This window comes from Lotus japonicus, chromosome 4 (genome assembly GCF_012489685.1).
Source record: "Lotus japonicus ecotype B-129 chromosome 4, LjGifu_v1.2".
Taxonomy (NCBI): domain Eukaryota; kingdom Viridiplantae; phylum Streptophyta; class Magnoliopsida; order Fabales; family Fabaceae; genus Lotus; species Lotus japonicus.
In genome coordinates, this window is record NC_080044.1 from 76,143,427 (window position 1) to 76,167,634 (window position 24,208).

The 24,208-nt window shown below is 37.0% G+C and overlaps 2 protein-coding genes across 31 annotated transcripts; both read right to left on the minus strand.

The window, feature by feature from the left end:
* Positions 1-2,709: 2,709 nt before the first annotated feature.
* LOC130713980 (putative pentatricopeptide repeat-containing protein At1g12700, mitochondrial) lies at positions 2,710-14,909 on the minus strand. Of its 30 annotated transcripts, none has more exons than XM_057563823.1 (11): positions 14,768-14,909; positions 12,040-14,681; positions 11,802-11,932; positions 11,100-11,231; positions 10,968-11,009; positions 10,798-10,845; positions 10,673-10,718; positions 9,590-10,382; positions 9,202-9,493; positions 3,799-3,921; positions 2,710-3,176 (listed from the first exon to the last, which is right to left on the minus strand). In XM_057563823.1, exon 2 carries the CDS (start codon positions 14,675-14,677, stop codon positions 12,095-12,097), a length of 2,583 nt encoding a protein of 860 aa, XP_057419806.1. In that variant the 5' UTR covers positions 14,678-14,681; positions 14,768-14,909; the 3' UTR covers positions 2,710-3,176; positions 3,799-3,921; positions 9,202-9,493; positions 9,590-10,382; positions 10,673-10,718; positions 10,798-10,845; positions 10,968-11,009; positions 11,100-11,231; positions 11,802-11,932; positions 12,040-12,094. The 30 variants fall into 30 exon arrangements, with proteins under 30 accessions (XP_057419806.1, XP_057419809.1, XP_057419801.1 ...); XM_057563826.1 differs by lacking the exon at positions 10,673-10,718 and having other exon boundaries at positions 9,590-10,074; positions 10,277-10,382; positions 10,798-10,867; XM_057563818.1 differs by lacking the exon at positions 10,673-10,718 and having other exon boundaries at positions 9,590-10,148; positions 10,277-10,382; positions 10,798-10,867.
* A 1,100-nt stretch (positions 14,910-16,009) lies between these two features.
* On the minus strand, positions 16,010-21,639 carry LOC130713969 (SH3 domain-containing protein 3). The gene is made up of 10 exons (XM_057563793.1): positions 21,137-21,639; positions 20,625-20,747; positions 20,143-20,212; positions 19,857-20,002; positions 19,471-19,572; positions 18,121-18,318; positions 17,961-18,023; positions 17,743-17,832; positions 16,981-17,055; positions 16,010-16,415 (listed from the first exon to the last, which is right to left on the minus strand). Exons 1-10 carry the CDS (start codon positions 21,200-21,202, stop codon positions 16,296-16,298), a joined length of 1,053 nt encoding a protein of 350 aa, XP_057419776.1. The 5' UTR covers positions 21,203-21,639; the 3' UTR covers positions 16,010-16,295.
* Between the last annotated feature and the right edge of the window lie 2,569 nt (positions 21,640-24,208).

Sequence of the window (24,208 nt, forward strand, 5' to 3'; positions counted from 1 at the left end):
CGGTGGTTTGCATGAAAAAATGGTTGGAGAAGGGGTGTGGGGGAGGAGAGAGAAATACTAATTTGATAAAAGAGAATTTTGAAGGATTAAAATTAATGTAGAATTTATACGCGAGCACATATATGACTAGGATTACCATGTATATTTGAGATTGGGTGAAAAATATTTCAAAAATCATTCTTTGTGCTCATCATTAAATGATTGAACTCTGAATTAGATGTGTAAGAAAACTCATCTATATATCAATTATATTATGTTTGACCTTATTAGTATTCTTCATGTACTCTAGTGACTACTTCCATTCACCAAATATACTCTGTCTATGTCATTTGAGGTGTGTCCAAGATAAGTAAATAACAATGTAAAGTCTCGAATACTCTAGACCATTCATTCATTCGCACCTAATTATTTTTCATTATATTTTCACCTTGTCTTGTGTTTATCTCTCTCATTATTTTATATCATATCACCTACCACATTTTATATGTTTTACCTTTTGAGTTTAATGGATATGCACTGACAGTGTAAAATAATTTTACACAGTCATCCAATCAAAGCATGCTACATAGGAGAGATAATTACATTTGACTTTAATTTTAATTAAAAGAATAAGATATTTTCTGATTTGGCGGAATTCAATTGGATGTCTGTGTAAAACTATTTTACACTGTCAGTGCATATCCATTAAACTCTTATCTTTTTTTCTTCTTCATTTCAAAAAAAAATAATCTTCTTGATAATTTTTTCTTAAATTATCAACGCCTTTTGTTCCATCAAGCTTTGTTCTACACATGTCGCAACCCGATTTAAAAATCAATTTTAATGTCTTGCTCAAAATCAAAATTGCCATGGTTCATCGTCATTTCATTCCTGAGCAATAGCTTTCGGAGTTTTAGAAAACAAATAAATGGTTCAATGAAGCAATTTTGATTTTGCTTTTGAGCTTCACAAACTTCATTCTTAAATCTGTTTCTTATTAATGGGACAAGTATGTCTCCTTGAGGAATTTCATTTTAGAGGGAAAAATTAGTATATTTAAATAAATGTACAATTTATTCTCCATGTACTTATACAATCACAATTTCAAGTAGAAAAAACGGGCATGATTGCTTATTGAATGCCCCGTTACATGCATTGCTTGTTGTGAATGAAACCTTCACATAAAGAAACAAGAAATGTGATGTTATACATAAATAGAAGTATTTTCCTCGTTTGTATCGCCAGAAAAAACTGCTGCATTTAGATGAAGTGTGAGTTGTCTCAACTTTTTTGCCTTAATTTTCAAACTTGTACTTTACATCTTGTTAGCAATATAAAATAAAAAGTGTTGCACTTTTGATCACCCATTAAATATAATTGTGTGATTTGACTCCCTCATGTTAAATGTTAAATGAGCAATTTTGTTTGGTCCCTAAAGTTTTAACTTGTGAAAATTAGATCCCTCCATCAATTTGACATTCAATTTCTAACAAAAGTCGCTTAACTGACCTTCATTAATGACATGGCTCTGAAGCATTTTGCCACCGGACTGCCAGGTCATTAAAGGGAATTGTTACTCAGACCCCCCCCACCCTATTCAGACCCCTGTTAAATTCGTAAAATCCGAAAAAGCCCTTTATGAAAAAATTTCGCTCGCACTGCAAAAGTGCGACCAAAACGCACTTGGAAAGTGCGTCCATCACGCACTTGGAAGGTGCATCCATCACGCACTTTCAACGTGCGTTTTGGTCGCACTTTTCACAGTGAGAGATAAACAAACTGATTTCTTTTTTTTTTCCTGTTTAATTTCTGGAAGAAATTTAGGACTGACACTTCTTGGTTAAGGTAATAATATGACCATTTTGAGCTCAAATATGCAGTCAGAATCTCCAAATTCCGACACCTTGTAGCAGTCGCTTTAGAATCAGGAGCGGTGCGGTTTGGAAAATTGGACAATTTTATATCTCGGATGCGAAGTCGACCAACTGCAAAGTTGAAGAGAAAAATCAAACGATCATAACTTAGCACCTTCTTCGAAGGTCCTAAGATTTGTGTAATTTAGCCAAATTCCTTCATCTGGTATTTTATTTTGAATTTCAAACATTTTTTATTCCACCATAAATCTCCAAATATTCTAACTTGATTTACTGTGGAGTTTTTTAAAAATCATCTGACATCAGTTCTGTACAAATTTATAGCAATTCGCCCTTTAAAAGTGCGTTTACGTCGCACGTTATATGTGCGTTAACGACGCACTTTTAAAGTGCGTGCGTACGCACTTCTAAAGTGCGTTTATTTGCAGAAAAAAAATTAAAAACGACAGTAACAATTTTTAAAAACGACATAAGATGGAGCTTGTGGTGGTGGCGGTGGCCATAGGGGTGGCGGTGGTTGTGGGTGGTGGTGGTGGTGGTGGTGGTAGGGGTGAGAGTAAGAGGAAAGAGGTAAGGAGAGACGAGAGAGAATGTGAGGAGGAGGTGGGTTTTTTTTATATTTTTTTCATTAAGGGTATTTAAGTATTTTTGCACTTTTCAGGGGTCTGAATAGGGGTGGGGGGTCTGAATAACAATTCCCGTCATTAAATAACAAATTACAAAACCCTCTTCTTTTCCTCTCTTTTTCTATAAAGACATATTGTACATTTTAATTATTTTATTCTTCTTCTTGATTTTGTTTCTTCATATTTAAAAAGTAATTATCAATTAATAATTTACCGTCAATTTAATCATCTATATAAAATTTGAAGGGTAACCTTAGCGCAACGGTAAAAAGTTATCATGTGGCAGAGATCATTGGTTTAAGTTCTGAAAACTGTCTCTTGTGTAAAAAAGAAAACAAGGTAAGACTATGTACAATAGACTAAATGGTCAAACCCCTTCCTGTATCCCGACCATGTAGGAGCTTTATGCATTGGAAGACAATCATGTTCCGGTTGGTTGAGAACATTCATATCCTGTAGGGGCTAGCTCTTCCAACAGGTTTTTTTCCCATACACATAAAATAAGACTTGAACTCGAACAATTACCAGAGGAGTCAAAGCATGTGCCTCTTTAACCAACCACCCGTTATAATGAACATTACACAATGGTAAAAAATTGATCTGCTGAAAACTGTACTCTTCATCACAGTACCCTGTAGAGGGGCCATTTCCTTGTCCAACAACTTCATGTTTATTTCATGAGAATGCAGCAAACAATCTGCAAGCCATGAAGAAATACTTCAATCTCCATATTTTATTCTGTTTAGCTGGTCTATACATTTGGTAAGAAACAACTATTTTGCAGATAAATTTGTTTTTATGAAAAGAACCCACCAACTAGCCTATCTGAATTAACCAATCTGAATCAACAGAGTTGATGAGCATTTCTTTTTAACATCATACAATCATAATGTATCAGTAGGAAAACATAAAAGATGTCCATATGGTCAGTGGCAATTCACATGAAAAAATGAATTTTCATACAAACTATAACAGAACAATGATTAGTTATTATCTCATGTCATGGGGAAATAAATCTAATCATGTCAAAAATCTTATATATGGATAAGTCAATGGATTAGGAATAAATAAAAAAACTTATTCCAATCCATAGACTTATCCATATAAACCACCTGCATACATGGTCAGATAAATTATGATTTAACATAAAAATTTAAAAATGATTAATGCTCTTTTGTGCCCAGATTTTGTTATTCTTTCTCTCTTCATGTACTCTACTCCCATTCACCAAATATACATCAGTCATAAACAATTCATTAAGACCATTACTGACAAAGATAATAAAATCAGTTATTTCTTGCTATATCTAATTAGCGAACCTTATGGCCCTGCAGTGCCAATGAGTAAGGTGATCTTTGACCCTCGTAACCCTACTTGCTCGCCCTACGTCCTTTGGGACCACATCCAAAGCTAGGTGAATCACAAGTGATTGGCTTAGCATCCTTGTCAGAAACAATGCAAAGTCTAAAATACTTTAATCATCCAAGGCTTTTCTTCAATAGCTTTGTTTTAGACATGTTGTGTTAGGTACCAGAAAACAGAGTAGGAAAATAGAGACTGAGTTTACTAGATTAGCACTGAATCCTCTGGTATGAACCCAGAAGCAGTGTTTGCAGTAATACAAAGGAAAGCAAATGAAGAAGAAAATGAACAAGAGCAAATTCGAGAGTGCTCTATCTCTCCCAAGTCCTAGCCAATTTCTGCCTACCTCTCTCTCTCTCTATACTAACATATATATCCTTAGCTAATAGTACTGGTCCCCTCCTTATCATTGAGAATCTGCCACCTCACCAGGTGGTGGTTATTTTGGGATCCTAAGCTTCTAGAATGTTGGCCTCCAGCTGTGGCTTGGGCCTCCTAGCATAGACGTTGCCAAACCTGGGCCTGGAGCTTGGGTTTGCAACATCTCTCCCCCCTTGAAGATTCAGCTTGTCCTCAAGCTGATGATTAGGGAACTGGTCCAGCAACTTACTGAAATCCTCCCATGAGTCTTCAAATGTTGGTAGGTCCTTCCACCTGATTAGCACTTCTAAGTCCCCATCCCTGTTTTCCCTGGTGTCCATAATAGCTTCTGGTTCGACCTTGAGTTCCCATTCTTCAGTAAGAGCTGCTGGTAATGGTTGGCTTTGAACTCCTGCATTCTCAGCCTTCTTGAGCAGGGAAATATGGAAGACAGGATGCACTTGGCTTCCTTCTGGCAACTGCAGTTTATAGGCAGCTGGGTTGATCTTTGCTATAATTGGATAAGGTCCATAATACCTAGGACTCAACTTCTGATTGCTTCTCTTAGCCAAACTCTTGAGCTTATAGGGTTGAATCTTCAGATAAACCAGATCCCCCACTTCATATTGAACATCCCTTCTGTGCTTGTTGGCCTGCTGCCTCATTCTATTCTGTGCCTTCTCTAGATTACTCTTGAGCTCCTCTAGAATTAGATTCCTCTCAGCAGTCAATTTCTCCACTTCATCTACTGATGTTAAAGAATCATTTCCCTTAAAAATCACAGGTGGTTCTCTCCCATAAAGAGCCTTGAAAGGAGTGGTTTTGATGGCTGAATGGTAATTTGTATTGTACCAGAATTCTGCCCAACTCAGCCATTTGGGCCATTGCTTTGGTTTGGACCCTGTTACACACCTTAGATATGTCTCAACACATCGATTAACCACCTCAGTTTGTCCATCTGTCTGAGGGTGGTATGCAGAGCTGAATTTCAATTTTGTGCCAGCTAGTTTGAACATCTCTGACCAGAATGTGCTGAGAAATACTCTGTCTCTATCAGACACAATGGAGGTGGGAAAACCATGTAGTCTTACCACTTCTTTGATGAATACTTCAGCAATCTCCTTGGCATTGTATGGGTGAGATAAAGCAATGAAGTGTGCATACTTAGTAAACCTGTCTACTACCACTAGTATGGTATCTTTTCCCATGGCTTTAGGGAGACCTCCAATGAAATCCATGGATATATCAGTCCAACCTTGAGAGGGTATAGGGAGTGGTTGAAGAAATCCTGCTGGATTTAGTGCCTCATATTTGTTCCTCTGACACACCTCACACTTTTGTACATAATTTTGAATGTCTAGCTTCATGCCTTCCCAGTAGAATAAAGCTGATATTCTCTTGTAGGTTCTGAAAATTCCAGCATGGCCTCCTAAGGCTGTATCATGAAATTCCTTCAGAACAGTGAGAATTTTGGTAGAGCCCTTAGGGAGAACTATTCTGTCTTTGTATAGCAATCTTCCCCTCTTCAGTTGATAACCAACAGCAGAATTCCCTTGAGTGGCTAACTCCTGCAGAACCTTTCTATATCTTTCATCCTCTAATATCTCAGCTTCCAAATCTGCCCATTCAGCACACTGGACTGAGGATATGGCAGAGAATTGCAACTTCCTGGATAAAGCATCAGCTGCTTTGTTTTCAATCCCAGGCTTGTACTTAATTTCAAAATCATAGCCCATCAACTTGCTCATCCACTTTTGTTGTTCTTCCCCCATTATTCTCTGATCTGCTAGAAATCTCAAGCTTCTCTGATCAGTGTGTATGACAAACTTGCTCCCTAGGAGATAATGTCTCCATTTTTGCACAGCAAGAACCACTGCCATCAATTCTCTTTCATAAACAGATTTGGCTTGAGCCCTATCAGATAAAGTTTTGCTCATATAGGCAACTGGTCTTCCTTCCTGCATAAGGACAGCTCCAAGTCCCTTCCCAGAAGCATCTGTTTCCAGAATGAAAGGTTTGTCAAAATTGGGTGGAACAAGAACTGGAACAGTAGTCATCACTTCCTTCAACTTCACAAAAGCTTGGGTGGCTCCTTCAGTCCACTGGAAGCTATTCTTCTTGAGCAATTGATTTAGAGGTTGTGCTAGTTTGCTGTAATTTTTCACAAATCTTCTGTAGTACCCTGTGAGTCCTAAGAACCCTCTTAATCCTTTCACCTCCTTAGGAATAGGCCAATCTAGCATATCTTTAATCTTGCTAGGATCAGCCGCAACTCCTGCTTGTGATATGACATGTCCTAAATAAATTATCTCAGGTTGACCAAAAGAACATTTCTTCTGGTTTGCAACCAGATTGTTTTCCTTCAACACTTGTAAGACAATCCTTAAGTGGTCCTTGTGCAGCTCTTCATTCTTACTATAAATGAGGATATCATCAAAAAAAACAAGTACAAACTTCCTCAAGTAAGGTCTCAACACTTGGTTCATGAGTGCTTGAAATGTAGATGGTGCATTTGTCAATCCAAAAGGGAGGACCAAGTATTCATAATGCCCTTCATGGGTTCTAAAAGCTGTCTTAGGGATGTCTTCTTCTTTCATCCTAATCTGGTGGTACCCTGATTTTAAATCCAGCTTTGAGAAAACCACAGCAGCCCCAATTTCATCCAAGAGTTCATCAATAATTGGTATAGGGAATTTGTCAGGAATAGTGGCCTTGTTAAGGGCTCTATAATCTACACAAAATCTCCATCCCCCATCTTTCTTTTTTACAAGAATAGCTGGGCTGCTGAAAGGACTAGTACTATGCCTAATTATTCCAGAATTCAGCATTTCTTTCACCAACTTCTCAATTTCATTCTTTTGATAGAAAGGGTACCTGTAAGGTCTGATGTTGGGAATGGAAGCTCCCTCTTGTAATTGAATAGCATGGTCAGTGGTCCTTCTTGGTGGTAGTCCCTTAGGCTCTTGGAACACTTCTGGATATTCTTCCAGAATTTTCCTCATTCCCTCTGGCACTTCAGCTTCTGTCTTTTCTTCTTCCTCATCCTCCTCTACTTCCATCAGAATGAGTTGGTAGTTTTTCATGGAGCAAATGTGTTCTTTCCCCCATTTGTCTCCACACTTAAAGCATAATCCCTTCCTGCTTCTCTCTTGGAGTTCAGTTTGGGTCAACCTCTGCCCTCCATTCCACTTCTTTTCTGGTTGTTTTCCTTCTGTGTCCTGATTACCAGTGCCTCCTTTGTTCTGGAGACTTTTCCCTTCATTGTCTTGATTTCCTGTACCCCCTTTGCTCTGGAAATTCACATAAGAGTTTGCAATTCTTCCCTTGCTGTCCCCTGTACTGGAATAATACCTTCCCCCAACACCCCCTTTTTCCTTCCATCCCCTTTTGTCTTCCTCCTTAGGTTTGCCTCCTCTCATAGCTGTGTTTTTCTCTTCGAGCAACAACGCTCGATCCATTAATTCTGCTAGATCATCAGCAGGGTACAGCTTCATTTCAGCTTTGATTTCTTCTTGCAACCCGTTTAAGAATACTCCTTTCAGCACCTCTCTGTCAGCGTTCCTCATGGGCGCTGCTAGTAACTCAAAATTCTCCCTGTACTCCATAACGCTTCCTTTCTGTTTCACACTCAACAGAGGACCAAACGGGTTCTGGAGAAGTGCGGGTTGGAAACGGCGAAACAGAGCTTGTTTGAAAGGTTCCCAAGCTCGCTCTAATGTCTGCTCTTCCCACCACTGAAACCACCCAAGAGCACGATCCTCCATGGCGATCATCACCATCTCGATCTTCTCCGCTTCCTCGACCCGGCTGAGTCGGAAAAACCGCTCAACCTTGGTGACCCACCCGTAAGCGTCGTTTCCATTGAACATCGGGATGTCCACTCGTCTTCCTGTGACGGCGCGCAAATGGCTCCGGTGGTGATAGTGCTCGTGGTGTTCTCTGCTGCGCGACGCTGTTCGCGACCCTGTACGCGACCCGGTTCGTGACCCGTCATAAGTTCTCGCTGTTGAGACTGAGTTGTGCTCGCGTGAGCTCCTCCGATGCCGCGGGGTATTAGAACGCCCCCTGGTTCGCCGTCGGTCGCGACTCAGGAAGAGTCGCCGGAGTTCTTCAAACTGTTCGTGAGCCACCTCTTTCATCTCAGTAAGGGAACGCTCCAGATCATCCACTCTTGATTCCATCGCACCGCGGGTCAGCACCATACAGCTCCCTTTTTGGATCGGGAGCTCTGATACCAATGTTAGGTACCAGAAAACAGAGTAGGAAAATAGAGACTGAGTTTACTAGATTAGCACTGAATCCTCTGGTATGAACCCAGAAGCAGTGTTTGCAGTAATACAAAGGAAAGCAAATGAAGAAGAAAATGAACAAGAGCAAATTCGAGAGTGCTCTATCTCTCCCAAGTCCTAGCCAATTTCTGCCTACCTCTCTCTCTCTCTATACTAACATATATATCCTTAGCTAATAGTACTGGTCCCCTCCTTATCATTGAGAATCTGCCACCTCACCAGGTGGTGGTTATTTTGGGATCCTAAGCTTCTAGAATGTTGGCCTCCAGCTGTGGCTTGGGCCTCCTAGCATAGACGTTGCCAAACCTGGGCCTGGAGCTTGGGTTTGCAACATGTTGCAACCCAATATAACAATCAATCTTTATGGCTATGCTCAAAATCAAAACTGCCTTGGTTCATTGTCATTTAATTCATGCACAATAGCTCTCAGCGTTTTAGAAAACAAATAAAGGGTAATGAACCAACACCAACACGGTTTTGATTTTGCTTTTGAGCTCGACCAAAGTTCATTCTCAATTCCACTTCTCATTAAGTATGCTCATTGGAGTATACCACCTTCTATTCCAGCAAGTATTCTTACAGTTGTTCAGTAACTTTTTTTTGTCAGTTCCATAGGAGTTTATGAACAAAATTGTTCCAAAAATACATATAAAAAAAGGCAAAATAATCATGCGGGGAGTTTCCTAGGGTGGAAAACAAATACATGCGTACCTGTGATATTATCATATCTTCAAGGGGAACACTCCTGGGAAAACTGAAATATTCAATTGAAGGAGTGAATATAAGGAAGACAACCTACAAAACAGATCAACAAAAACAATAAAAAAAAGTACCTCTTAAATTAGAACTATGCAGCAAAATTTGACTCTGTATTTGTTCTCTACAGAAAGGAATGGATTAGGGAGCATTGACCTCGTGCATATTCACTATATTTAATCTAGATTTCACCTCTTAAATTGCTCAAAGATTTTTGCAACTCTGCTTGTGTCATTGGTGTGGAAAACTGAAGGTTGAGTCAATTGAATTGGAGTCATGGTTCAGTAAAAAAACAGATAAATGGGTGAATTGAAAAGAAAGGAAAGAATAGTAAGGTTCATACCTCAGATTATTTGTGAGATGTCAAAAATAATCTTACATGGCAAAAATATAGATGAAGTGGCAGCATATAGATCCACCTCATCCTTTTAGCTTTCTCCCATTTTTCAGAAGCTGCATAAATATTTGATAAAAGTTGATGAGAACCTTGGGAGAAGCTTTTGTGGTGTGGTTCTCCCAAGGTTCTTATCAATTGGTATCAGAGCCTTCCACCATGTCTCTCGGTTGCAAATGAGCGGCATGGGTGGTGACGCCGGCATTGCAATGTTCGCTCAGGACTAGTCAAAGGGCTAGTGCACAGCCAGCCTATGTGGGTGCCGGGGCTGCAGAACGTCGTGGGATGTTAGGAACCCAATTCCAAGGTATGGGACTTGAGACCCACATTGGAAGTATGGGATTCTAATGTGGGATTTATACGACTTTGAGCTATCCAACTACAACAGCTAGCTTTTGTGGTGTGGTTCTCTCAAGGTTCTTATCAGAAGCACACTGAGAATTATCAAACACAGAATTTTCACGAGTCGAGTTTACAGACACTCCATGAGTTTATGTAAATTGACAACCTTGGTTGCATTGGTGACAAAGAAAGCATTAGTCATGGTTTATTAGAGTCATTCAGTCACAAAACAAAGGGGAGTCATTGTTTAAGATGATACATAACATTATGTCATAGTCGAGCCATTGTGCTTACAGGCTTTATCTTCCCTATAGGACGAACTTCTAGCCGAGGTGATGCAAAGAACTTCAATGCAATTCCACCACATGTCATTTTGGATTTCCATGATAGACAACACAATCTACAAAAGTAAACAAAAATATAAATCATATAAAAGTAAAAACAAAAGGAATTGGAAGAGTCCATTTTCACATGCTTGGAACTTTTCTGTAACAGAGAAGGCGTAATTCTTGACATTTTTAAGAGAATTTATTTTTCTCTAAAAAAGCTCTGCTCAGAAAAATAGGGGGGTAACAATAATCATAGCCATTTAGTAGAAACCAACACTTCATGAGGGGGATTGTGGGGAAAAGGAATATTCCAATTCTTTTATTATAAATATGTTAAAGCAATAGCAGAAACCAATTATACTTAAGTTTGGAGTTTGAAAGGCCATAAGCAAAAGGCAGAAGAGCACCTGGTGCAATAGAAAAGAAACTTGTAAAATTGAAGCCAAATTTCCCTATCTAGAAAGTAAATAAGAAAAAGAAACTTACATGGATGAAGCTCTGAGTTTAGGACCATCGTTCATATTTTAGCGAAATCTAGATAGGAAAAGAAAGGGAGCTGAAATGAAGAATCAACAAAAGATATCGGTTTACCTTCGGTTGTATCATGGACAAGCATGCCAATGCAACAATGAAAATAAAGATATTTTTAAGCTCACATGTAAAAGCCTCCACGCATGGATACTGAGAAGACCTTTTTCCTAGAAAAAATAATGCATTTCAGAAACAGAAATCTCATGAAAATTATCTAATTTGTATATGAAAGGCTTATTAGCTAATGTAAGTTTTACATTGTGAGATCTATATCAGCAAGTGGACCTTCTAGCTTGCCAATTCCTGGGATGGTAACATAATGGTGGTAGTTGAAGATGACTAATGTTGTCCAATAGGATTGACTCCAAAATTTTCAACAGAAGTATCACCTACACCAACATATCAAGAAAACAGGCAAGCATAGTAAATTATTCAAATCATTTCACTGGAATGATTCATAAGGAAAGCACCAAATTGGTCCATTCGGATAAGTTTTTCACTGACCTAGGTTCTAGAGGATATTTAACCAAATGAAGCATGGAGTAAGAAGAAGAATACAAAGAGAATTACACAAAAAAAATATTGAGTAAAAGACAAAACCAACATCTTAAGAATAACCAAAAGAAGATATAAGTGGATAGTTTCTGCACTAGAAATTATAACCCGGAAACTTTTCTAGTTGGAAGCATTACAACAATAAAATTCATGAAAGCTGCATTAAAGGCAATAAATAAGCATATCATAAAATTCTATCCAAAGATTCAATAAGGTTAGTTGTCCAAAAAATATCTACCAAAACATTCCTCATAAGGCACAAGTATAATATAAACTGATTAGAGAAAATTATATTTGGGCTACGTTAAAAAATGTTTCTATTTACATTTTATAGTCATATTTTGAACTAACCAGCATGGCATTTTGTTTACCAATAGCCCAAAGATTGACCTTGTGATATTTACCTCCTATGACAAGAACACTGGATGATTCCCGTCCAATCTTTGAGGCAACTGACAGCAGAAGCATGTGCTACAAATTTCTCAGAACAGAAAACTCATCAAGGCCAACTAATTGATCATTTGATGCCACCAAGCTACAGATATAACACCAAGTACTTCAAAACCATAACAAAGTAAGCAGTGGAGAAATAGATCAAACAAAATTGAAAGACAAAGGCATAGATCAAACAAAAATTCTTACCGTCGAACAGCTACCTAATATTTATGAATTGCACCAGCTTTCAGTTCCAGAACCTTTATATGTAATCATCTGGTGAAATACCATTTGCCTTCATTTCATCGAATAACTCATTTTTCCGATCAATTTGACCATGCTTATGGTACCAAGCAATTAGGGCAGTGTAAGTTTTAACATTAGGAAAGACTCTAACTTTTTTCATTTCATCAAACAGCAATATGGCCATAGCTATCCTATCTGACTTGCAGAATCCTTTAATCAAACAAGTATACGTAACTACATCTGGCGAAATACCATTTTCCTTCATTTCATCGAATAACTCCTTTCCCCGATCAATGTTACCATGCTTATGGTACCAAGAAATGAGGGCAGTGTAAGTTTTAACATTAGGAAAGGCTCTAACTTTTTTCATTTCATCAAACAGCAATGTGGCCGTCTCTATCCTGTCTGACTTGCAGAATCCATTAATCAAACAAGTATACGTAACTACATCTCGCGAAATACCATTTGCCTTCATTTCATCAAGTAACTTATTTCCCAGACCAATGTCACCATGCTTATGGTACCAAGAAATGAGGGCAGTGTAAGTTTTAACATCAGGAAAGACTCTAGCTTTTTTCATTTCATCAAACAGCAATGTGGCCGTCTCTATCCTGTCTGACTTGCAGAATCCATTAATCAAACAAGTATATGTAACTACATTAGGCAAACAACCTTCCCTTGACATTTCTTGACATAATGCATAGGCCCTCTCCATTTCTCTGGTATTACAAAAGCCATCTATTAAAGTTGTATATGTCACCTGATCTGGACGCATTTCTCTTTCTTTCATTTCCTTATATATTCTATATGCTTCATGCATTTTGCAACTACGGCTAAATATGCTAATAAGAATTGTATACGTGAAGGTGTTGAAAGTGATCCCTCCTTTTACCATCCTTATGAATAACTTCACAGCTTTAAAATCTAACTGTTTGGCGAAGCCAGATATAAGAGTACTATAATTAACAACTCCTGGACGTACATTCCTTTTCAGCATTCTTGGCAGGAGCTCTAGGGCCTTTTCTGGACTTTCTTTGCAAATCGTGTGGATGATTTCATTATACGAATATGGGTTGAGGCTAATTCCATTTTCTTGGAACTCTTCCAATAGTGTCAAAGCTTCTCTGAATTGACCTGTCCTGCAGTATGCCCTAAGAATATGATTGCAGGTAATTGTATTCGGCAACACACCATTTTGCAGCATGTAACCAAAAAATTCCTTTGCCTTATCGAAGAGTCCCACTTTGCAGAATCCCCTAATTAGACTGGAGTAACTAGAAGGGGAAGGAGCCAAGTTACTGCTAGACATCTCCTCCAAATACTTGATGGCTGAATCCATATCACCTTGCATGCAAAATCCATCAATTAAAATTTCATAAATAGTCAGATCATATTTGTAACCAGAAGTACCAATACTACGAAAGATTTCCTCTGCTGCTTGCATCTGTTTATCCTTGCATAGACCACGGATGAGGGAAGTGTAGCTAACAATAGATGGATTTATCCCGCGCCGCCCCATTTCTGATATCAAGACAACACCTTTCTCAACATCCCCTTCATTGCAGAATGTTTCAATTAAAATGCTATAGCTATAAACATCAGGAAATATTCCCGATTTCTCCATTTCTTCTAAAACTTCCAAAGCTTCATTAACTGCACCTTTTTGACAAAATCCTTTAATTACAGCATTAAAACAATGGGTATTTAGAGGCTGGCTTTTGTAGTGCAAGTTAAGAACTAACTGCTGAGCAACCTCAACAGAACCACCTTCACAAAGTCCACGAATATATGTACTATATGTGACAACGGTTGGGTTTATCCCACTCCGATATATTTTTCCTAAAATCATTTTAGCCCATCCAATATCTCCACAATAAAAGTTCATCATGATTGTATAGGTGTGGATATTTGGCAATGGACCAGTGTCTATCAATTCCTTAAAGAAACCCCTGACATCAAACTCCGCTACATTCGCTTCCTCTGTCAAGCATTTCAACAAGAAATTGCAAGACTTTATATCAGGTTCATGCCCAACATGCTTAGCGCTCACAAACACATGGCGAGCGTGGTCAAGCATTTTGTTGGAAGCAAACACTTTTATAAGCACATCAAACACGAGAGCAGATCTTCCCACACGATGCGGTGAATCCAGCAAGGCCTCAAACGCTCTTGACCAGTCATACTTACCCTCATTGCAGTACTCAACAATATCTCTAAGCAAAGCGAACACCTCCCTCTCCATCCCCGCCAGAGCAAACGTATGAATGACGATTCTAAACGAATCGATAGAATGCGAAAACCCGTGAGTCTCAACCCAACTCCCAAATCTTCTTTCCCTTGCAACCCTCCAACTCAATGACTTAAACACCCTAACCACTAAACGAAACAAGTCCTTATTGGTTTCGGGAACCGGGGCAACAGACATCATGTTGGTTTGTGAACTAGTATCTAGTTTTGGACTTTCATCAAACAGGTAGTCGTCAAACATCAATGCAGAAGAAGCAGAGGAATAGAACCTAAACAATGATTGGTACCGGGAGTGCAGTTTGCTGTGGAGCAAAACACTACGCCCAAGGAAGCATATCAGCGACATGAACATACACCTATGATTATGAATGATACCCAGTTAGCAGAAACATGGAAAACGTGTGAAAAACAGCTAAACAAGGAGAAAGGTAGAAGAACTCACCATGCGCCGCCACGGCTTGGAGCATAGAAATCGAATTATTATTTGTTGTTTTGTGAAGTTGAAGTGTATATCTGCAACATCAGAATTTCAGACACGACCATGTTCGGAAATGTTTGAGGTTGTCTTGTTGGGTTTGAGTCAGTTCAGGCTATTTTTAAACTTTTTAAGAAAAAAAAATGATTTTGTGAGAAATACTAAAAGAATAAAGAATTTGTTTTTATAAAGAAAAAAAGTAAAACTATTTTCTTATAAAATTAAAATTTTCTCCTCCAACTTTATTTCACACTTGGAAAATTGATAGATAAAAAAGACAACTACACCAACAAATCTAAGCAAGTTAAGAAATAATAAAAGACCTTGAAACTTTCAGATACGCATAAGAGACTACTTCCGAAAAGCTTGGCGAACTAAAAAAACAGTGTTTCACTCACGGGAAACATATCAATCCCAAGTCAACATATATCTTTGTCCTCATAATGTAATGTCATTCTTCAACTAGTGATTACGCAACATTGGTGTGAGGTAAACCAACGACATCATTGCAATTTGACTTAAAATATGGGAGCACAATATGGGAGCCGATTACCGTACACATGAAGCGCACCCCTGCACTTGCATCATTTTTATTGATAACTGATTATTGTAATAATATATACATAGTGTAAATTATCATATAACTAAAATATATTATTTTAATTTATAATTGATTTTTTTTTATTTATAAGAATTATTTGATTTTTAAATATTTTATCTTTTGTGATCAATATTAAATAAAATAAAATATTTAAATAAATGAACTTTTTAAAAATATTGTACCAAACATTTAAAACTTTTTTTTAAAGGAAAAACATATAAGTAACTTTTAATTTAAAAGACGTTCAAAAAAAACTTTTAATTTAAAAGAAATAAAAAAAATGACAATGAGCTTCTACTTAAAAAAAATTGTTTGAACCTATGATCTACATTTTCCAAAAGAACTTGGTCTCACTATAGAATAACAAATGGCTCTCTATATTAGTCCTCTTTTGTAGACCATGTGTTATAGCATGTTTAGATTAACTTATCTTATCTTGAATTAATTTTGACATCCAGAAACTACTCAAAAACTCCTTCATAGAACTTATTTTAACTTTAAAATCAATTGTATAAGGATTTCCAAACATGCACAACTCAAAGATCAAATATCTCTTTCCGTATCTTTCATCCCTCATCCTACCTATAGGTATTACCATAAACATGAAATGAGCACAAACAAAGACCCATGCATTCCAATCAATTGTAAAAAGATACAACAGTGTTAGTGACCAAATGTGAAAAATGGAAAAACTGTCTGGACAAGCCATGTCAGGTGTCACTCTTAAGATACCCCTCAGCTAAACACCTTTTTCTTCTTTTCATTTTGTGATAAGAGGTGTCATTTTCATCAAATCCACCATCCTATCCACCCCTTTTGCTTATCCTCTTTGAACAATGAAGTGCAAAACCAAATATAGGAAATAAAGAATGAACAACACAGGATTAGTAGAACCTAGTAAACTTCACTAGAAAAGTTGCTAGAGGGGACTCTTTGTCGCTTCTCCACATATGCAGAAGGAAACCACCCTGCTTTACCATTGCATTCTCCTTCGGACCACCCTGTTGGAGTCACCTGTGTAAACATTAAGAACTTTGGTGAACATGGGGACTCAGAAAGAGATCAAATCCAATTGATCAAGCAAATTTCATGATGACAGGTTAGAAGCAAAAATTGGTGACAAGATACAAGATGGAATGCATTATCCATACTTCGTACGGGAAATATCAGTAGATAGCGATACAGCCCTAATACAACCCTATGAAACACCGACTCTGACACAAACATCCGACACGCACACCAGGACAAGACTAATATTCACACCGGAAATATCACCAAATAGTGGATACCACCCAACTATTCTAAACATTTTCTCCAGTGACATCACTAGCACAGAGCATTCTTAGCTATATAATTATATATGTTCAAAGTATTTTTTCAGAAGATAACGATTTTGCCGATTTAATATAATTATTTCAGCAGTTTTGGACCTAGACTTGTAGGAATCTGATTGATATGAATGTAGCCAACAAAAATTGAAAGCATTTTAGCTAAATGTAAACAGATCCTGGGAGAATATCAATCTTTTCTTTTGAAGAGAATCAAGTGGAAAAGAACACATAACAGCATAAAAACACACCTTTCGCACAACAATAAAGTCACCCTTTGAAAAGCTTAGTTCCTTTTCTGAATCACCATAGAAGGGATGTGTTGCCTGCAAGAGATGCACCATGTACCGAAGATTAGTTGATGAAGAAGAAAATGATTTGTTCATAAGACCTAATTCACATTGCCAGAACGATATGATTCTATATCGTAATTACACGAATCAGTTGGGTTCCTTGTCTAAGCAATTCAGACAGGCAACCAACTGCGGGATTAGCCGCAATCATGAGAACCATGTTATTAATATTATCTTCTCACCCTAGATTGATCAAATTAGGATTTCTAAGCTTTCTATATAAGAAATGGCTTGATTACTAAGTGAAGTCAAAACTTTATCAACATTGACTCATTTGTCTTTATGGGTATTTGGTATTCACTGTGATAATGTCAAGGACCAATTATTGTAAAAGTTGAAGCCATTAGATGAAAGCTGTGAATAAATTTACATTTAGCAGAAATTTTAACAGACCATTGAATTATATTAATTATCTAACTAAACATCTAATTTCTGTTTAATTCATTTAATCATGAGTTAATGAAATTCCTCAGTGAGAATATTAGACTTTTATGATTTAGTAATTAAGCAATTAATCAGTTGTATCAAGTGTATACACAAAAGGAATTTAAAATACAAAGGAATGAAATTAAGAAAATATATTTGTAAACTTTGGTTTTTTCTACTTAATAAAATAATAATAATTAAGGGGAAAATTAGGTCTAGGAATATGAAGCATACTTCAGCCAAGAAGTACATCGTTTTCCCTGAGCCATTCTCAGACACAACCACTGGAGGGGCAGATTCTTTCTTCTGTCTGTCAGAGACCATCTGAGAAAAAGTTCCAATGAGATGAAATTTTATTGATGATAAGAAAATGAACCTAATTCATAGGAACAAAATAAAAATGTAATGAACTAATAATAAAAACTCAAAACTTCAGTATAATTAGTTCTCACCTCAGCTTCAATTTCACCAAGAATAGCTGCAACTCTTAAATGGAAAGTCTTTTCACCTTCAACCTATAAAACAACAAGCACAATCTTTGAAAAAAAAATTCAAAATAATTACAAGTTTTGCATAAGCTAATATAATAAAAATCATGTGTTATCATGATACCATAGCAACAAGCCTTTGAAAAGTCAGCCTCTGCTGTTGTGCATCAACAGAAGCCAATGCAGCTGCAGCTTCCTTGCCCAGGACAGCCATATTTGCTTTCAGCTCCTTCATCCTTGCCTCAGCAGCATGCAGTTTGGCAACCTGTTCGGAAGTTGGAGATTCCCTAACCCGTACTTGTCTTTTAGAGATCTCCTCCCTCTGATTGAATTTTTAAAATCATTTTGAGTTATCAGATTAAGAAGAAACAACAAAGAACATCAAACTCTGAAGTGAATGTTATAGAGAAGGACCCATATCTAAAAGCATAATATTAGAACATTATGACTCATATCAATATCATTGAACTCATAGGTACTTGTATTACACTAGTACATAAACTAGAATATTAGTTAAAACAGGGGCGATAGGTTAATGTTTTGTATTTCAAAGTATCACATTTTAAATCATATCAATATTGCTAGTGTCCCTTTCTCCAGCTATAGTATTAGATTAAAACCCTCACCATTATTTTAGTCCATTGTTTTCCGCTAAGCAGAATGTTGTAGCACAAATATGAAGTCAAGAGCATACTGTTAGAATATTATGATTCTAACAGTTTAGGAGTGTAACTAGGTTACGAGTGAATTAGCTCATACTAGTGGAATTACACTTTAATATTTTCTACTTCAAATGATAACCTCTTAAATCACTTTAAAGTTATACCGAGTCTCCTAGTTTCTATCATTTCCTCCCCATTGTATCTGTGTACTATGACGCTCTCCTTCCCCATAAGCTGTCTTTTGACATCGGCCACCCAAAGCTAAGTGTTTTTTCACCTATTTGTAGTTGCCAGAAGAGTGTTTTCCATGCCGATATTGGAGTCTGTGCATAGGAGATCCCGTACATTCCAGTTAGCGCATTCCTAGAGTCGGTCCACCTTCCTCCTCCATGCATGCTACCATGAGATCTACAGAAGTTCAACTTGAGGACAATTAACATGTTTTAGGAGTCTAACTATGTTACGAGTATTGTTGGGCCAAGCTTAGAACCGTTCTACTTGACCTACAGGATCCGTATAAATAGGATTAGATGAGTATTAGTTTACTGTTTTGTATCTCAGATTAACACATTTATCAGTTATCACTTCACATTTATTTGTAGTCTTTCTTTATCTTTTTTCCCAATAACTTCAAGAAATATTCATCTCTACCTTTCTGGTTATTTATACTGCGCCAAACACAATAATGGTTGCTGGTTGATCCAGATATGACAGACTTCAATTTCATTTATGAGATACAGAGTTCAAATTGCGATCAAGTCAATGTTGATTCTATTCTAGAGATGATTAATTCATTTCAAACGTTGACTCACCAGTGTCTCTGCTTCTTGTCTCATCCGGCTATACCGTTGAGCAAGGTGGCGAGCATCCTCCAAAGGTACGCCATTGATCATTTGTCTCAAAGGATCCAAAACCTGGAAATTCAAACCACTGTATTCATGCTTCTCTCCTCTTTATTCAGAAGTACTGTCAATAATAAACTATAATGATCTTCCTAGAGGATTTCGAATGTCACATAGATATCCTCCATAAGTACGGACACATATAGATAATGGAGAAAAGGCATAAATGGAGTAATAGGCAGCTAGACATAATCAAAGCTCAGATGTACCTACTACCTAGAAGATAAAACTAACAGATTCTCCTGTTGAACTACGCACTAAAACTTATACACCTGAACAACATATGAAAAGCCAACCTGGGAAGCTAAAAGCCGATTTAATTCTTCGTGCTCCTTTTCTACATGTTTGCGAGCATCACCTAATACTGATGCAGCCTTTGCCAATATGTTGTCAATGTTGTTTTCTGCTCCATATTTACAGCAATCCTCAGAAAGTTTCGTTCCTGTCTACCATGGTTATCATTTATGAGGATTTACTCACAGTTGTAAGCCAGTGGGTGCTTGTAATTCAAATCACATTCAAACATGACTAATCAGAGTAAACTGAATTTGTAGGACAAAAGAAACAAAAACTAATTTTCACCTGTTTCAATATGTTTATAACCTATAGCTGTAAATGTCTCTGCTGCTTTTACGATTTCTTTTTGAAATTCCTGGATCAGAAGATAACAACAATCAATAAACAGTACCAACACAAAAAGGAAAATCATTGATAAACCTCCCGTAACTAAGATATATCCAAGCTGGAATAAGGTCAGGTGTGTGATATCAATGTTTGGGGTTGGGGTCATGAGGGAAGCAAAAAGGAAATAATCAGGCATAATTAACCACCCCACCCCCACCCGAATCCGAACCCGATCCAGGCTTGACACAAAAAGTTGTTATAAAAAAATGTGAGTCCATAAATATCAGACACAATAATGTTACTCACAACACATGAATATTGAATAGACTTTCTAACTATACATATAACGTACTACCCTGACCTCGTGACGGGACAAATTCTTTGGTGCACAAACATAGCAAAGCTTATGCTTAATCTAAACATGAGAAGAAAATGCGTACCCTCATTGTACGGGTGGCCTTGTACAGCTTTTCCAGCTGTTGATGTATCTGCATTTCACCCTCATCAATGACCACAACATCTGAGCTCTCATAACCACTAGTGCTGAACTGCTTTATTACAGCCTGACAAAAAAAAACAAGTGTATTACTATTAACTCAGATCACAAATTGGAAAATAGTATTAAACTGAAACAGTGAATTGAGGAAGGAAAACTTCAAAGCAGCAGCACCATCCAAATTCAATAATTGAGTTCAAGTTAACAACACCTTACTTAACAAAAATAGCATCTTGCTGAACCTAAACTCAGTTCAAACAGCACAAAATCACCAATCAAGCAAAACCCATTTCCAAATGCATTTCAGAACAATGAATTAAAATGACAAAACCCATCATCAATTTCTGAAATTTTGGCCTACCCGGATTTGGAATTGAGAAGAAAACCATGACAATTAAAGTTACAACACAGAAAAACCTGAACTTGGAAAGTGGGTCGGAGAAATGAAAGGCAAACCTGCAACTGCTGTTGTTTGGAAACTTGCTCTCTGAGCTTGCTGGCTTGTTTTCTCAAAGCATCCATGGCATGCAATTGTGCTTTCCTTCTATTCTCAGACTCGCTCTCACATACACAAATCAAGTGTCAAATCAGATCCAATGCTATCTAAGAACCCCAATTGATGCTTCTTTACACCTTGATTTGATTTCACACTTGGTACAAAAAGCTCACAGTACCGTAACTCTGTGGGAATTAGATTTCCCACCCCCTGTTTTAGAATTGCCACCCTAGCCTTTTTAAAAAAATGTCGGGACTACCCTCCGGGACTTAAACCTCCATACCAGTCCAGAGGTTGATGTTCTGGACTAGTCCGAGAGTTAAAAGTTCGGATTCTTTAGTTACAGTTAAAATAACATGATCGGTGTCGTGGCCGTCTTGGAGGACTTGCCTAACGAATTGTTGGGTTGAAATGTTTGGTTTGTAATTGTGGTGGTGGTTGAGATTGTAATTGATGAATATGCCTTTTGATTTGGTTTTAACTTACTACATTCTGCTGCTTGGTAAGAGTTATCCAGGACTTTAAGTTTCGAATCTATCCAGGACTTTAAGTTTCGGATCAATCCAGGACTTTAAGTTTCGGATCAATCCAGAACTATAAGTTTCGGACTGCTTCATAATTAAATTTACCACCCCCCTTTTTTAGACGTCCGAGAGTTGAAAAACCGGATTAATATGAAACTTCAAGATTCGGATCTTTCAAACCAGATACTGTCACAAAGACAGAAACGTGAAAATGCAGTGACAATAATATGGGACAAACAGACCTCGTTACAATACTGAAGGAAAATATTCTTGCTAATAATATGGTTACAGACATGGTTACAACATTACAAACATGAATCATATTATCAATCTTCTGTTATGTCTGTTAAATCAAAGTTGGTAATAACACGAGGACCCATCCAAACAGTGTGTTCAGCCATAAATGGGGGGTGGTTGGGTGGTTGAGGAGTTTATGCAGGTCATAATGGTGGTGAGGTAGGTGAAGCTATGGAGTAATGGTGCTGAAAAAGGTGGTAGAATCTGTCAGAGGTGTCCAGAAGTTGAAGTTTCATACTAATCCGAAGGATGAAGTTTCGTACTGATCCGAAGGTTGAAGTTTCGGACTAAAACACGGAGGGACAATATTGGTTTTTCCCCACTTTTAAATGGGGTGGGAAATCTAAAACAGGGGTGGGAAATCTAATTCTCTAACTCTGTCTCTTCTTCTTTTGACAAAACAGAGAGCAGTACAAAAACAAATGACAAATAATGTACGAATTTAATGTCGGGTAAACATACTATTTGCTTTGTTACAGTCAATAGTATCGGTTTTTTTGTCAACATATATTTTATCAGTTCTTAAGATTTTTTTATAGATCCTGAACTTGCATAAATTTAGTCTACTTGGAGTTTCGGCAAATGATTTACTTTATTAAGAAAAGGTTCAAAATTTGAAAAGGCTAACTTTTTAAGTACACAATAATAGAAATTTAAGAGTTAACTATGTTTTTTCACTATAAAATGAGAAATACAAGGCTAATTTTGATTCTAGTAGATTGCTGAAGTAAAATTAGAAACATCCCTGCATTTTAAAAAAATGGCTTAATTTTAGCCCTTGTATGAGAAAGGGTTCTAACTTTTAATGAGCATGCCCATGTGTACATCAGCCAACTTAGAGTTGGTCCTAACAAACGCTAATGTGAACTAGATTCATCCTATTTCATGGACCTACATAATAGCGTTTAAATAATGATGATTTTCGCCACCTCATTTTTTATAATCCTTTCACTTTCTCAAACCTCAAACCCTCACCTTCTCTCCCTCGCTACCAGGTCCTCTGAGGCGCCACCCCTACGACGTCACCTCAGCCTCTTCCCCCACCATTTCACGTTCTCCCTTACCTTCTCCTTAACTGCCCTTCCTCCCCCCTCCCTTGATTCCACCGCAACACCACCTCTTCCTCTGCTACCCTCCGCAACGGCACCTCTATTGTGCCCCATCGTCGTGACGTCATCGTAAAGTATTCTTTGCATTTTGTTACTAATAGCTTAGAGCCTAGAAAGAATATTGAGAAAAGGTATCTTAGATTAGTCACAAAGTCATGGAAGATGTTAAAAAAGCTGTTATTGGGGAAGTAGTAAGACACAAGAAGATCAAAAGAGTCAATATTTAAATTAAAATTGTATTCTTTAAATTATTTGAGTATTAAATTTATTTAATAATTTTTAATTTGTTTTGAATATTATTTATTGATATACCTTTAAATAAAAAATAACATTTTATATCAATGTAAAATTCAGTTACACTAACAACTATTAAACTCCTTTTTAAACCTCAAAATACCCTCCATTTGATAGTTACATTATACTATCCAATCACATATTATTATTATTGTATTTTATCTTCAATACTTTCTTATATTAATTTACCTATGATATTTGTTATGTTTAATAGAATTTACAGGGACTGTCCAAGTCACGTATAAAGGGCGATTTCGTGGTGATTTAACCTATTATAGACAGTGAACTAATAGAATTTAAGATAATTGAGGAAAAAAAAACTTTTTTTTATAAATGATCATATTGATCCACTATGGTGGACTAAATCATCCTCTTGAGTGATTTAAGGTCTCTACGTAAGCTCTCTCAAATACTTAAGAACTTAGTTCTTAGCTAGAAACAAAGATGCCATAATAGTGTTAGTCTAATTCCATGATTGACATATAATTTGGTTTCCTAAATATTTTTATAGTTAATAGCAAATAGATTAATCCTCTTGAGATTTAGAGATACTATTAAGTAAGTATATCTCTTCAAACAAATCATTCTTCATACGCAATTTTCCAAAATTAAACCGTTAACTAAATGCTCAAGGAGTCCCGCCATATACAGCCTCCTGTCTAGTCTAATCATTTTAGACTTTTAGTGCATAATACGTTATTTGTTTAGTGCATTATATAACACATAAATACTTATACATTTTAGTGCATTATATAACTAAATTTATTACAATTAAATTCATCATTTCCAACATTAAAACTTTTCTTAT